Consider the following 15,255-nt stretch of genomic DNA (forward strand, 5'->3'; position numbering starts at 1 on the left):
GTTGGCGTCGGAGTCTTGATTTCAGCTGAGGTCATGATCCTAGAGTCGTGGGCTCGAGCCCTGCATTGGGCTCTGTGCTGCGTGTGGAGCCCGCTTAAGATTCTCTCCCTCTCCCTCCCTCCGCACCCTTCTCCCCAGCTTGTGCGCACGCTCGCGCTCTCTCTCTAAAACAAAACAAAACACCCCACCATGAGACATCATCACTTTTGTTTTATGGAGTTTACACACACGTTTACCGTTGTTCTTTGTTCTGTTCTTGTTTTTTCTTTTTCTTATGACCCAAGATCACCCCACACGTGAGTCGGCCGGTGGTGGTCTCAGTTTGGCTTTGTCTGAAGACACCTTTATCTTACCTTCATGTTGGAAAGACGCTCTCGCCGGGCGCCGCATCCCAGACTGGCGGGGAGGCAGCATCCACCCCGTGGGCTTCCGCGTCGCGGGTGGGACGTGGGCGCTGGTCTGCCGCTCCCTCGAGAGCCCGCTGTCTTGATTTTCTGGTTGCTTCCAAACGTTTTCTCTTCGCTTGCGCCTTTCTGCAGACTGCTACTTTATTTCCCCGGGCTTGCGGAATCTGTGGACCGAATCTGTGGACCGCTGGTTTTCACGTCTAGAGAATGGTGACCTGGCTCCTCCGGGTTGTCCTTCGGCGTCTCTCCCCTCCCAGGACTCCGGTCGGCCGGCCGCCCGCTTCTTCTTCGTGTGGACCCGTGTGCTCCTTCCTGCAGTTTCCACCACTTGCCCCCCACCCCCCACTGCGTCCTCCCCTCCCCCCCCCGTGGGATCTGCCAGCCCGGCGAGTCCGCCCGCGGACACCCTAACGCCGCTCACTCCACTCAGCCCCTTGCCGATCGTGCCAGGTCTGTTTTTGTGGCTTCCAGCGGGAGAACCGGCCAGGCTTAGTCTCAGTCTCGGAGTTCAAGGCTAAATCTCCTGACTTCACTTGCAGAAGGTCTGGATGCAACAGTTTTGCTTTGTCTCAGGCCTTTTTACCTGAGGTAAGAGTCTTGCTGTATCGGCAGTAATGACCTTCCTATGCCCCGCCTCCCAGCCCTGACGGGGTGGGGGTGGGGGTGGCGGCATCCTTTAACACCTGTGGCAACTGAACCCCCTTCAACGTCCTCGGGTCCCGCTTTATTAAACCCCCTAAAACCGAGTTTTCTTCGGCCGGCCTCCTCTCCCCCAAAAAGCAAACACCAAGACATCCCGACAGCAAAGACCACGTCGTTTATTTACAAAGGCCAGTGTGGAAGTTGGGGAGGTCAGGAGGGAGAGCCACACACACCCTCTCCGGATTGCTCAGGACGCTTTCCCACTCGGGAGACAATTGTGCCCCTCGCGCCTCCATATTCTCGGCCACGGGTCCTCCGAGCAGCTGCGCGAAGCCGCAGAGAGAAGAGGCGAGAGGAGCCTCCCCTGCGCTCAATACAGCAACGTCCAATTCCACACCAAAGGCGTCGCCGCTGCCCTCTCCTTCCCTTCCTCAGATAGAACTCTCTGGCCTGGAAGGAAACGGTGAAGGATCCAAAGGCCGGGGCTGCAGGGGTAGAGACCCCTCTACTGTTCCCCGACAGCTTCAGGACCACACTGCCCTTGGGGTACCCGGTGCCCAGAGGCCCAGGACCTAGCTCCCCGGACTGTGTGCACTCCTGCCCTGGACCAGCCCTCCTGCCTACCTCTCTCTGGTGGGAGACAGCTCGGAACCAGAAACCAACCAGGAATCCGCCGTCCTGTGCCACTCGAGTGTGTGTGTGTGTGTGTGTGTGTGTGTGTGTGTGTGTGTGAGTGAGTACCCACCACATACACACCCGCTGCTGAGACAGACCCCAATCCCTTCGTGTCTCGTGAGGGGGACCGAGACCCCGGTACCTGGGGATGCAGGCGAGTCCTGGAAACGGAGCCGGCAGGAGCCCCCGTGAACCGTGTCGCTTGGCTTCCCTGAGCCCTTCCTGCGGCTCAGACCCCGTTAGCATCTCCAGGGCCCTCTGCCAGGCCTGAGCCTGGACCCCGCCTAAGGGAGCTCCGTGGGGCCTCCACTCCCAAAGTGTCCATTCCGGGTTCCAGCCGCTGAGCCTGTGACTCAGTTCGTTTTCCCATCCCCCTCCTCCAGAAAATCTCCTCCCTCCTTTGCACCCAACTCCATCGGGCCGGTCCAGGGCTCGGTTCCTCACACAGAGGGTGATGTCTGGTCTCCCCCTTCGGACGGGACATCCCAACAAAGCCTGGATGAAGGGACCAGGATGGGGGGGGGGGGGCGGGGGGATGGAAAAGAGAGCCTGTCCCCACCCCCCCAACCGCCAGCCCTGCTTCAGTGTGTGGTCCCAGCAGGGGTGAGGCTGCAGGTGGAGAGAGAGACAGAGGAGTCGCCACAAGTAACCAGACAACAAGCAGAGCCCTAGAGGCACACACGAAGACCCCGCCCCAGTCCCTCCTCCCACCCAGCATGGCCAGGCCACCGCCACCAGAGGTCTACAGGCTGTGCCAGGAGGCGGTGGGGCCAGGAGCTGGGGCTGACCGGCGACACTGTGAAAACCACTTGAACGGCCCTGCTGGAGCAGGGCCCAGAGCAAAGACTCCATAAGAGATGTACAAGTAAACCCAAAATGCGCAGGGCACTGGGGCGAGGCCCGTGCCCCTAAAGTCACCCTGCTGTCTGGAGAGGACGGGGTGGGGAGATGGGGCGGCAGGCAAGGGGCAGGGGCCGACAGAGGAGCCAGGCGCTGGCGCCCAGGGAAGGGAGAGGCAGGAGGCGCGGCCGGGGGGTTAGGAGAGTTGCGAGCCCAGGAGTCTCTCGATGGCTGCGTTGACGTCCCCTCCTGTGGCGATCAGGGCCTGCAGGTTAGCTTCACGGTTGATGAAGCCCATGGAGTTGAGCTGCTCCAGCTGCTGCTGGAACCGTACTTCCGGCGTCGTCTGCACCTGCAGAGGACGGGCCTCGTGAAGGGGGCGCAGGGCCACCCCCTTCTGGCGTCTGCACCTGCAGAGGACGGGCCTCTCTGAGTCCGAGGTTTACGGCGCAGAGCAGATGACCAGCAGGTCTTCTCCAGCATCCTCAGACCCAACCAGTGGGCGGGGAAAGGTGAGCCTCAGACAGGGGTCACGGAGCCTGCACCCCACATCAGTCAACGACTGTGTAACAGAAGTGGGGGGTGTCTTTCTGAACATTGCGAAGTAACAGACGGGCCCAGAGCAGCCTATATTCCTAACCACTTTCTGTCCCTGGAGAGGTTAACGGCGCTCCAGAAGCCAAATGGTGTGTGCTCGGTAAGACGCACGGTCTGCACAAAGTCCACCCCCAGCCCTGCCCCCGGCAGTCTTCAAGCAGGGAGCCAGGGGAAAGGCCAGGGAAGGGCCCCAGGAAAGAAGGAACCTGTTTGATCACGGTTAGCCAATCAACAAACACCATTATTTACAGAAGAGAAGGCTTTTCGTGTCTGACACTCCTATATACATCTCCTGGAAATGCTTTCCCAAAGGATGTGCAGGAAGCACTAGCCTTGGTCATGAAGGAGCCCAGCCGCCCGGCCTCTGATAGGGTGAACGCACTGTCCCCAGAAGGAAAGGATGTGCCGAGGGTCACAGAAGCCCCCTAACGTGCAGCACGAGAGCCTTCTCCAGGGTTGGGTGCTGCTTCTCCTCACGGTCCGCAGGATCTAAGCCGGACTGGACCTTCCTTGGTGACTCTTGGTCCAACCCTTCTACAGGGTTCTGTAGAACAGAGCCTTCTGCAGAGCTGGGCACGCTTACGTTTCTGTCAAAAGGGTCCTCCCAGACGAGTTAGGGAAGCCAGAGAAAGGTTAAGGGCCTCACCTGAGGTCAACCCTACTCCTCACCCAATCCCCTAGCCTTGACTTTGCAACACAGGGTTCTAGTTACCTCGTCTCCCAGAACCCTCCGCGCTAGTCTTGGAGGCGGAGGCTGATTTAATCACCAAAGGACCCTGTGATAGAAGGAAGCAGCAGTAGGACGTGGTGGTTAAGGTGTGTAAACTCAGGAGCCAGCATACCTTGGCCTCATTACTTACTGGCTGTGTGACTCTGAGCAAGCCACTTACCCTCTCTGGGCCTCAGTTTCCCCCTTTTATAACACAGAGATAGCAGCTTCTTTCCAAGGCCGTTGTGAGGAGTGGAGCTAATGTGCTCTCGCACACGAGGCATGAGAACGGCCCCCAGAGCCCGATTAAGTTCTATCATTACTCTCGTCTCCATCGCACAGCCGCAAAAGCCAACGTGGAGAAGGCGGCAACCGGCCCAAGGCCAGCAAGGGGCAGACCAAGCCCTGCGGGCGGCGGGCCAGCTGGCTCCAAACCTGCTCTGCCTCTCCAGGCTGCCGCCACCCCCCACACCGGCCCCGCAGCCCCGCGTACCTGGGAGTTCCCGCCCCCTGCCAACAGCTGGACCATCTGCTGCATGAGGTGCTGGGGAGCATTGGGAGCCCCCGCTGGAGAAGGCGTGGCGGGGGGCGCTGGCGAGGAGGTGGGGGCCTCTGGCGCAGACCCAGTGTCGCTGCCTGCCGGGGCCGCCGGGGTCCGGGACATCCCGAAGGAGCCAAGGCTGCAGGCAGGAGAGACCAAGAGGTGGGAGGCAGCCTCTGAGAAAGGGATGGCAACGTGAGGTCCAGAAGGCGGAGCACACAAGCAGGAGAACAGACCCTCAGAGCGGCGGGGCGGGGCCTGGCGCGGAGGCGGAGCCAGAGCCTTGTGCCCCTCCCCCCCGCCCCCGGCCCCGCCCTCACCTGGGTACCAGCCCAGGGGCCTCGGTCTGCAGGGTCTGCAGGCCCTGCTGGATCTGCAGCAGGGCCTGCATGGCGCGGGGGTTGGTGAGCACGGACAGGGACTCCGGGTTCTGCATCTGGCGGGAAACAGGCAAAGGAAGGCAGTGGTGGCAGGACGCAGGCGGCCACCCGGAGCTCTGCTCTGCCTCCCCCCCCCCCCCCATGCCCCGTGTCCCTGGCCCCCGAGAGCCTCACCCACCTGCTGCAGGAAGACGGGGAGCTGGAGGCGGAGCTGCTCCTGCAGCTGGGGGTTCCCCGCAAAGAGCGGCACGTTCACCATCATCTGCGGGGTGAAGGCGGGAGGGAGGCCTGGGCCCACCCGCCCTCAGAATCCCGGCGGCCTGTCTCCCTCGGCACCCCCACCGCCGTGGGAGATCTGGGTCCCCGTGCATCCCGAAGGCCTCCCGGGGGGCAGTGAGAGGAGACGGAACCGCGCTCCGGGCCTCGGGCCAGGGCTCGCAGCCCCGCGCCTGGCGTTGACGGTGTCCCCAAGTACAGGGCGCACTGGGCACCACGCCACGTTCCGGGCGCTCTACTCGTATGAGCTCACTGCGCCCCCCGGGACGCCGTGAGGGAGGGGCCACGGCCACGGCCACGGCCACGTACAGGTGAGCAAACTGGGAGGCTCGGGACCGGCTGAGCTCACGCAGCTTGGGGGCCGGGACAGGAGACACTAGCCCAGGCCGTCTGGCTCCCGCGCCTCCCGCCCACTGCGCAGGACCTGCCCCCACACTGCGTACCTGAGCAGCAAAGTCGGGGTTCTGGGCCAGCGTCTGCATCATGCTGCGCATGTAGGGGGCAGAGATAACGTTCTGCATCAGCTGCGGGTTTTCAGAGATCTGCTGGAGGAGAGCCTGCATCTCGGGGCTGTTGAACACTCCTAGCACGAGGAGGAAGACGAGAAGGACAAAAGGGTCCAGATGGAAACCAGATGCCTGCCCCTCTTCCATCTCCCTTCCTTCCAACGTTGAGCCGTTAGGGAGCTCAGAGGGGCGACGAAAAGCCGCCCCCAGTTCACGGGTGTGGGCCCCAGCTCTGGCCTTGCTTCGGCCTGGCCCCTCTCCCAGCTGCTCTACGGACAAGCAGGTTGGAAACTTGGTCTCATTTGCGCCCCCCCCCCCCGCCCCTCCCCGGGGCCGTTCCAGGAAAGGGTCTGACAGAGGTCACATAGGCTCGTGGTTGGCAGTCTTTCTTAGTGGCAGAGGCCCTTTCCTCAAACCAGATGTCACTCCGAACCAAGTGTGACAACGGACTGGCTGGAACCCCTCCCACTCAGTCCTTTCTCCTTCTGGGGAAAGTCCGGACCTCCGGACTCAGGAGTACAATTTGAAAGCCACAGGTCATAAGGGGACTGGAGCACACAGAGGGGAAGGGACTCTCCTGATCAAGGTGCCGCCCCCTCCCCCCCCCCCCAACCGGGGCTACCAGAGACGTCCCCGGGGTCACATGTACGGTCACAGTCCAGATAGTGGGGCCTCCCCAAGGGTTGTGCACAGCCCGCCCCTGTCTGTCCATGGCAAGTCCACACATCCTTCTCCCCCGGCCTCACACCTGCCTGTCCCTGGGAGCGCCTGCTTCCTCCCACACCCACTTCCCCAGGTTGACCCATTTGCCTGGATGGTACCAGCAGTGCTGAGCGCTTCGGAGTGGGGCCTGCTTTACTGTGGCGTCACTCAGGCTGCTCCAGGGACGTCAGGACACAGCCCAAACCACCCCTCATCCCAAGGGGGCAGAGCTTCTGCCCCAGGCTGCAGACCCCCCCCTCCGGGGCTTCAGTACAGGCTCACCTGTCTTCAGGAGGCTGCAGCAGTGCGAGCCCCATTCAGTCCTGGGGCAGAGGGACTACCCTGGTGACCCCACTAAGCTCCTTCCAGCCCAGGACATACCTGACCCCAGGCTAGCCGCATTGATCCCAAAGGGGTTGGAGACTGTCGGGTGCACCTGGCTGGTCCCCGATCCTCCGGTGCCCTCCCCCCCGGACCCGGGGGCCTGGGAGGTGGGGGGCGAGGGGCTCCAGGGGTTAGGGAGGGGCTCTCGGTTCTCAGTCCGCAGAGGCTGGGAGGACGAGCTGTCGGAGTTCCCGGCCAGGGAAGAGAAGGGGTTGTTGCCAAACTGGGAGGAGGGAAAGGTTCTGGGTTAAGGACCGAAACAAACCAGGGTGAGGGCTAGGCCCCCCGCGCCTGCCTCTCACCTAGCAGCCTCCCCTCCCTGGGAGAGGGAGGGGGTGGGAGGTCCCGGAGGCCCTCAGCTCCAGTTCTGGCCTAGAGACGGGGCAGCCACACCCTCACCTTGCAGGGTGGGAGGTGGCCAGTGCAGGAGCGGCCAGGGGATGACAAAACCCCTCAGGTAACTGGAAACTTCCCACCTTCCCCGAGGGCTCCAAAGACTTGGTCTCTAGTCTCCTTTGTGCCCTGTGGTACTTTACACACACCTTCTCATCGCGTAAGGACACATATGTCTTCCTCGGGTCTTCAGGGGCACAGGCAAGGTCACCTTTGCACCCCACCTTTCCCCTGACACTAGTAGGTGCTCAATAAATAATTGTTGGCTTGAGGGGAGCTGGCTCTCTACGTCAGCCCTGGGCTGCCTCTAGGCGTCCCCCTGTCCAGCCGTCTTGGTCCAATAGGACCTCCCCAGGAGCCCAGGTCCTCTTCATGGCATTCTGTCCCTCCAAGCACACGCAGGGGAGCCCCTCAGGGGCACTCATCTCCGGCTGAGCGTGCCCTCCTTCCGCTGCTTCCCCCGCACAGCTTTCTCCTCGGCCTCCTTCCTTCAGCTACATAGGCCCCCTCAGCACCAGGCTGCCTGCTGTCCCCCAGGATGGCCTCAGGGTCGGCACCCCATCACATGGCGTGCTGCCCAAGGTGGCAATGGAACTTCCTCTGGATCCCCCGGCACCCAGGCAAGAGCTCTGTCCAGCACTGTGCTCACTGAGGGAGTCTGTGCCCTATTTCCCTGCTCCAGCCCCCCATCCTGAGGTCCTGGGTGGTCCTCAGCTGCACAGCTTCAGCCCCTTGTCACCGCGGGGTCTCCTGCTCATTCAGAGCAGGTCGTGGGGACCAGAGCCAGCCAAGGCCCTCCAGCTCTGAGCCGGGCTTCCTCCGCCTTACCAGATGCCTGCTGGGATGACAGCCTGCAGGCTGGGGTCTGTGTACCCCAGCCTCAGGCTTTGTCCCTGTTTCACACTTCCCGTCCTGGTAACTCGCCTGGCACCCACCACCGCTGAGTTCTGGGCCCCCTAGTTTTCCCCGTGCTCTCTATGGACTGAATCTCTTTCTGACCACCCTCGGGCAATCGCAGCTGCCATTTATTGAGCACCTACTATGTACCAGGCATGTTTCTTCTAATGTTTACAGTAGCCCTCCAATGTACCAGTTCTCAAAGTGTGGTCCTGGGACCCTTGCAAGGCTTAACCCTGGTTTTAGAATTCTGAGACGCTATTTGCCTTTTTTCACTCTTGTTGTTTTCATGAGGCTATGTGACATGTGATACTGTACCAGACCGAGCGCGGAAGCAGAATTGGGTCCCACAGCAAGCCAGACGGCAAGGGAGTCTGCAAAAGTTAGAACAAGGCCGCTCTCCTCTCAAGTTTTGTTTTGGAAAATTAAGTTATTTTTTAAGCGAATGTGCTTTTTATATTAATGTGTAGGGTATTTACTGTCGTTTTAAAACGAATTAATCAACCTTCTGTAAGTTTCTCGGTCTCCATTTCAGATACAGTGGCTATCAAGAGACCCAACCCACAAAAAGAAAACCTTTTTGAGGTCTTCAATAATTCTTAAGGGTATAAAGGGGTCCTGAGGCCAAAAGAGTCAAGCATCACCGCTTTATTATATCACTTCCATTTTGAAAACACGGAGGCTAAGACTCAGAAAAGTTAAGCAGCTAACTTAAAACTGCGCCACTAAAAATGGGCGTTAGGTATTTGAACCCAGGTTTGCCGACGCCAAAAGTCTGTTCTTTTAGTTATTCCAACGGTTCTTACGATTTAGCCTGCATCAGAGTTAGCCGGAGGGCTTGTTATAAGCCTTTCTCAGCTCCTTGTTTTTTTTTTTTTTAACCAGATGCATGCATTACTTGGATATACGTTTTTAATTAAATACTTAAATAAAACTTAAACAAATTCCTTTAAAAACTCATAGTTGATCCCGACAAGCACGTTCTAAGATTTGCAACAGCACTGCCAAGAATAACCAAGAAGACGCAGGAGAGCAAGGTGAGGGGTTTGCTCTACCAGATGCCCAGGCTTAATTAGGACAATGTGGTTATCACCGCAAGGACAGACAGACCGACCGGCGGGCCCGCGCACAGTCAGCTAGACTCACACCTATCTGTGGAGATTTGGTGTAGGACGGAGGCGGCATGAACAAGGAAATCTGCTGGGACAGCACAGACCACGCAGGACGTGGTGCTCTCGTCCACGAGGAAAAAGGAACAGGAGAGCCCACCCTCCCGCCTGGGCCCTGGTTTGGGGTGTGTGTGTGTTCAGTTCGTGAAACTGCATCAAGCTGCACGCTTGTGATATGTGTCCCTTTCTGAAGCCATGTTATTCTCCAAGAAAGGTATTCGTAAGAAATGTTTTTAAAAAGCAGGTTAAAATTATATGAACAGCAGGACGCCACTTCTAGGAGGTTTAAAAATATGCAAGACAATACTCTACATTATTTACGGATACAAACATAGGCCATAAAAGAATCAAGGCGGTAAACACCAACTTCTCAGTGGCAGTCAGCTCTGGAGAGGGAAGGAGCTGTAAACTGGGGCAGGGCTGCATGAAGCTACACTTCTTTCTGTAAAGCCTTACTTGCAAGTATAAAATACGCCCAGGAAATTATAAAAAACACTCACAGTAGTCACCTCTGAGGTAGAAAAGAGGTGGCTGGGAGATGGAACCAGAAGGAAGGATCCCCTATTGTTTACTTTGTAGAACTTCGGAACTTTGAAGTGTGTAAATATTTGTATCACGTACTTAGTGTAAATTAAACTTAAAAAAGAAAAAAAAAAGAACCCAAAAGGCACTGACCCTACATACAGGGACGTGAAAGAATGCTGTACTTTGGTCTATACTTCTCACATATTTGGAAGAATCCATAAGGTACTTTTCAAAGTGCATATTCCCAGGGCCTGATTCCAGAGATTGAGTCAGGAAGAGGCTCGAAGGTGGGAACCAGGAATCTGACGATCGGCGAGCCCCCCTGGGTGATTCTGATGCAGGTGATCCAAGGACCACACTTGAGACACGCTGCCGGCCCCACGGCCCCTGAGCCCCCGGGGCAAGAAGTTGTCGGGCGCTTTGCACGCTACACCCCGCCCGCTTCCCTGGGGAATTCTGCTACCTTCCACCCTGCTGCCCCGCCCCGTGCCAGGCTGGACCACCCCCGCCTGTACTGTGAGAACCGCTCTCAAGCCAAGGCCCACTGTCGGAGGGCTGCGTAGGCAAAGAGGCTGACTTGGATCCGGGGATAGGGAATCCTGAGCCCAAACAGCCCTCCCACAGCCCAGTCCCTGGTCCCACCTGTTCCCGGGCAGCACTGAACATCGGCTCTTGGATGTCTGTGTACATGCGGCGGAGGGCGTTATACCCTCCGGGGATGCTCTCCAGGTTGCTCAGGGCCCGGTCCTGGTTCCGCATCATTTCTTGCATCATGGCTGGATTTCGAGCAAGCTCCATGGTCTAGTGGAGAAGGGAGAGAGACAGGAAGAACCCCAGAACCAGGGGGGCACCAGGCTTGGCCGGGGGTGGGCCCTGAGGAGGAGGTCTGTCCCAGGACTAGGGTCCAGGGCCCAGGAACTGCCCCACAGCGGCAGGGTGGCAGGTAAATTCCTCTCTCTACTGTCATCTTGGCTCTGTCCCTGCCTGCAAGGGTAGTCTGCGTGGCTTTGTGCTGCGGTACAACGACCCAGGGGTGGGGGGGTGAGGACAGCAGCTTCTCTTCCTCAGGTTCAGGAGGCCCTCGAACCTGAGGCCCTCGGAAGTACAGGGAGCAAAAGGAAACTGGTAGGAAAGGACATGAGGAAGAGGAAGCAGAGGAGAGTAACATCTGAGCACCTATGATACACAGGCACCCAGCTAAGTAATTCACACAACGGAAGTCACGTGCTCCCCGTGATAATTGTCCCAAGGAGATATTTCTGTCCCTATTCTGCAGATGAGGAAATAGGCTGAGATTCACTGGGGACACACAGCCGGTTAGTGGTGGGGCCAGGTTTTGAGGCCAGATCACTCTGTCTGTCCAAGACCACACTGTGGTTCCTGGAAGATGACCATAAGTTGGGGACGGAAAGGATTCACGTTGGGGCGACATGACCAGCACTCTCTAACCCCACCCCCAGGTCTCCGGCCTGGCCAAACCTTGAGAAACCCGTGGACGGGATGGGGGCTCACTCTCAATAAGGGCTGGCCTGTGTCAACTCCAGGGGACAGCAGTGCATGACGGGGGACAAAGGGCACCCTGCCTGGGATGCCTTCCCTGTCCCTACTCCCAAGTCCCTCCACAAGTGCTCACTAAAGCACCTTTACGTCTAAGACGGGACCCTGACTCCTTACCCCATAATTCACTCATTCTCTAAGTGTTTCCGGAGTGACTTCCACACACCAGGAGCCATGCTAGGCAGGGAAGAAAACACCCACAAGTCCTTGCTCCGAAGGCACTTATCTCCAGGGGAACCCAGCACTGGTGCCCACGGCTCCGCTGACGTCATCTCTCCTCTTCCCCCGGGGGACTGGGCCATGAGACAGGGCTCCCGAAGCCTGACACGCCGCCGCTGACGGGCGTCCTTCGGCCACCAGCCCTGCCCGGCCCAGCCACGATGCTCCCCGAACACCCTACACCCAGGCCTTTGCACGTGCTGTCCCTCAGGCCTGAACACTCTCCTCTTTTTCTTCCTCTGGCTCATGATTCCTCCTCTGGGTCTCAGCGTGGCCGACACTTCCTCCAGAGCCTCCTCTGAGCGCTCCCCCCCTCCTCCCCGGGTAGGGCCAGGAGCCCTTCTCTTAGGGGATCCCACGACTATGACATCACCAACCACGCCACGTTACTACTGCGCGCTTGCTTGTCCCATTTCCTTTTGAGACCAGAAGTTCCTGGAAAGCTAGGCCTGTACCTTGTCGTCACTACACCCCCAGTGCTCCAAACAGGGCTGCTGGATGAGTAAGTCACCAAATAAGCCAAGGCAGGGCAAGGTGGGAAAAGTCCCACCGGTGTCTTGTCCGTCCCCACCCCAACCTTCTCTCACACCCACCTGCCTCATGAGCTCCGGGTTGTTGAGCATGTGGCTGATCTCAGGGTTCCGCTCCATCAACTGCTGCATCTGGGGGTTGGCCATGATCATGTGGCGCATCAGGTCGGGGTTAGACATCATGTCCTGGACCAGGGGGTTCTCCATGATCTGCGACAGCATCTCGGGGTTGGACATCAGCTGTCTCTGCATTTGCTGCTGCAGCTCCATGAAGTTGGCGGAGCCCAGGCCCAGGCTGCCCAGGCCCAGGAGGCCCCCAAAGCCAGCTGCGGGGAGGGGCCAGGGTCACGGCCGGCCGCAAAACCCTGCCCCCACCTGGCCACAGCCGCCGAATGCAGGCCTCCGCGATGGGCCCTGTCTGCTTCTGGCATCTCCCCTTTCCAACCCTTCCCTGGGCCCAAGCCCTGGCCCACTGCCGGCAGAGACGGGAGCCCAGCAGACCGAGACCTCTCTGGAAGCCGAGGCCGAGAGCCGGGCACGGCGCTGAGCAAAGAGATGGCGACCAGCGATGGCCTGCTGAATGAGCCAAAACACTCCCCAGCTGGCTGCTGCTGGACCCACTCCGTCCCCAAACTCCAATATCCTCACCCCGCATTCACCACGTCCGCAACCTCATTTCTCCCGTCCCCTTAACGTTCACCCATGCTCCCCTCCTCCGGGAGGCCCTCATAGACGGATGTCCTCCCCTGCTCCGCTCAAGCAGCAATGTCTGGAACCCTATGTCCAGGGGGTTCCCTGTCCCCATCAGACCAGGAGCAGGGACCATGTTTCTGCCTCCTCTTGGCTCCCCCCGCGCCCTAGCCCAAAGCAGGACTGTGACCTCCTCCCTCAGGGCTTACAGAGTATGGATGCAGTAGCGCTGGGGGGTCCCTCCCCAGCCCCTGGGGAGGGCCCCCCCCCACTGCTCCTCCGGCTTCCGCTGCCAGCATCCGAAGTGGCACTGCCAGAGGTGGAGGGCTGGGCCGGGGCGGCGGGTGAAGCGGGCGTGGTGGAGGGTGCCGAGGCAGGGTCTGGAGTGGAGGGGGAAGAAGCAGTGGTGGCAGCTGGATCTGGAGCCCTGAGGACAGAGAAATGAAGTCCCAGCTGAGGTGAGCCCCAGAGGGAAGACGGTGATCTCAGAGGAGGACTTTCGGTGCCTCTACTACCCTATCACAAGCCACCTCCTGAGCAGCCCTCAGGCGGGGGTGCGGTAATGCTGGGGGCAGTTAGTAGTTCAGGCCGAGGGAGAAGCTAGCACCAGCTGCCTCCGGGGCATTCTGGGAGAGGTGAGTCCCGTCCCCTCCCCTGGTAGGGCTTGCCAATTCTTCCCGGACCTCGGCAGGGCCCTCCAGGTACAGGTGAGTGACGGGTGAGACACCGGGGGGGAAAAGAGGCCTGATCAGAAGTTGGATGTGCTCCTCTCCTGGACTTACTTCTGAGGGGTCTTGATGACCAGATGGACAGTGAGCCCATCCTTGATCCCATGCTGGTTCAGGGTGTCCCCATCCTTGAGGATCTTGCCTGCGAAGATCAGGACCAGCTGATCCTGCTGAGCCTTAAACCTCCTGGAGATCTCCTCTTTGAACTGTGGTCAGGAGGCAGAAGTCACTGCGGAGGCTCCTGGGCTCCACCCACCAGGGACCCTGCCTCTAGCCCCCCGGGGAAGTCCCTTCCGTAGTCTCAACTCCATCCAGCCTGCTGCGATAAGCAGGCCCCTTTGTTAACCAAAGAGAAGGACCGGTGACGTCCCCTCTCAGCTCAACTCCTGGGGTCTCCCACCCCAGAAAGCCCTTGCTGCTTCCTGCCACCCCCTCCGCAGTCCCTCTGCCCAGCTCCCTGTGAGGGCCCTGCCCTGCTGGCCCCTGCCCATCCCAACTCCTGCAACAGCCTTCCACCCAGGCCCTGTCCACCCCCCCCCCCCCGCCGCGCCTCTGTTCTCAGACCCCAACTTTCCTCACGCCCAGCCATCTTGCAACAACTAGGACAAACGCATCCCAGCAGTGACTCCTCAGGAGTTAAGAGTCTCAGTCCCATGAGATACGTATGAATCATTATCTCCATTTTAAAGATGAGAAAACTGAGGCTCAGAGCAGTTATGTAACTGCACTGGAACGCAGGACTTGACCCCAAAGCCCCAGCTCTTGACCAAACACACTGTCTCTCAACTCAAGCTGACTTCAAATTCAGCTTTGCAGGGCAGAGAATGTAAGTTCTGGAATGCAGTCACTTTACAAGGGGGGGAGAGGGAGCAGTGATGGCACTAAAGACTGGCTTGGGAGAGTGAGACTCCCCAAATCTATCAGCTCTCCCCTCCAAAACAAACTTAAACCAAAACAGACACTCTCAGTAAAGAGTGCACTTGCTAAGCAAACGCAGCTTCCAGAGCCCTTCCAACCAGATGGCCTGTGTTAAGCCCCGCCTGCGTGAAATTGTGGAGCAGCCACAGGAGGTGCGAACACAGGAAAAGCTCCCTCATTCACTCATTCAACACACTTTTATTGAGCACCTACTGCACACCGTAAGTCCCAGAGAGGCCGAGGGCCCACCGTAACCCCCTCGATTTGGGAGCGTCGGAAGGATACGGGCCCGGGGAAATGCTCCCCCGGCGCCCCGCGTCCCAGACCCGGAGGCGCCCCCCGCCCGCTCTCCTGGCGCAGCGCCGTGCCCGGAGCCCGCCCGGCCTCGGCGCCGCGGCCCCCCGGCCCTTCCCCGCGGCGCACGCTGCCCTCAAGGCCCTGGTCCTTCTCCTGCGCGGTGCCAGGTGCCCCCTCCCCACTCTCCGCCACGCCCCCAGCCCAGGCCACAAGGCGCGCCCCGGCCTCGCGTCCGCCGCACGCGCCGCGCTCGCCGGCTCCCTCTCGCCGGACGCCCCCAGCCCCGCTCCGCGCCTCCCGCCCCTCCGAGAGCCTGCGGGGCCCCCGCCCGCCGCCCCAGCGCCTCGGGGCCACCCCTCTCTTCGCAGACCCCTCCTCCGCGACCCTCGCCGCGCGTACTACCTCCTTGACGGAGGCTCGATCGCAGATCACGATTTCCTCCTTGTCCTTGGGGGTCTTGACGGTGACCCGAATGGGGGGCCTGGCCTCGGCCCCGCTCGGCTCCGCCATGCCGCCGCCGCCACCCGGCCGCCCGCCAGCCCGCCCCGGCTCCTCCTCCTCCTCCTCCTCCCCGCCCGGCCGGCCGGCTCGGCTCCGGCCTCCGCCCCTCCGCACCCCTCCTGCCCTGCCCTCCCCTCCCCGCGGCCGCGCCGCCCTCCGGACCAACGGCGCC

The 15,255-nt window shown here is 60.1% G+C and overlaps 1 protein-coding gene across 5 annotated transcripts; it reads right to left on the reverse strand.

The window, feature by feature from the left end:
* Positions 1–1,201: 1,201 nt before the first annotated feature.
* On the reverse strand, positions 1,202–15,150 carry UBQLN4 (ubiquilin 4). Of its 5 annotated transcripts, XR_008292885.1 has the most exons (12): positions 14,985–15,150; positions 13,422–13,573; positions 12,849–13,066; positions 12,013–12,275; positions 10,286–10,444; positions 6,657–6,882; positions 5,511–5,650; positions 4,970–5,053; positions 4,732–4,847; positions 4,364–4,587; positions 1,867–2,974; positions 1,202–1,499 (listed from the first exon to the last, which is right to left on the reverse strand). XR_008292885.1 is itself a non-coding variant. In XM_053208783.1 (11 exons), the coding sequence occupies exons 1-11, from the start codon at positions 15,090–15,092 to the stop codon at positions 2,823–2,825; spliced, it is 1,842 nt and encodes a 613-aa protein (XP_053064758.1). In that variant the 5' UTR covers positions 15,093–15,150; the 3' UTR covers positions 1,202–2,822. The 5 variants fall into 5 exon arrangements, 4 of the variants coding, with proteins under 4 accessions (XP_053064758.1, XP_053064760.1, XP_053064761.1 ...); XM_053208783.1 differs by having other exon boundaries at positions 1,202–2,974; XM_053208785.1 differs by having other exon boundaries at positions 1,202–2,974; positions 4,364–4,550; positions 14,985–15,149.
* Between the last annotated feature and the right edge of the window lie 105 nt (positions 15,151–15,255).

The sequence above is a fragment of the Acinonyx jubatus genome, chromosome E4, assembly GCF_027475565.1.
Source record: "Acinonyx jubatus isolate Ajub_Pintada_27869175 chromosome E4, VMU_Ajub_asm_v1.0, whole genome shotgun sequence".
NCBI classification, from domain to species: Eukaryota; Metazoa; Chordata; class Mammalia; order Carnivora; family Felidae; genus Acinonyx; species Acinonyx jubatus.

What these genes read in the sequence shown, in the direction of transcription:
- UBQLN4 (XM_053208783.1), bottom strand. Translation starts at nt 15,092, where the DNA reads ATGGCGGAGCCGAGCGGGGCCGAGGCCAGGCCCCCCATTCGGGTCACC. An exon ending in GTCATCAAGACCCCTCAGAA is followed by an intron (nt 13,067 to 13,421) that starts GTAAGTCCAGGA and finishes CTCTGTCCTCAG; the next exon opens with GGCTCCAGATCCAGCTGCCA. An exon ending in ACCCGGAGCTCATGAGGCAG is followed by an intron (nt 10,445 to 12,012) that starts GTGGGTGTGAGA and finishes CTTCTCCACTAG; the next exon opens with ACCATGGAGCTTGCTCGAAA.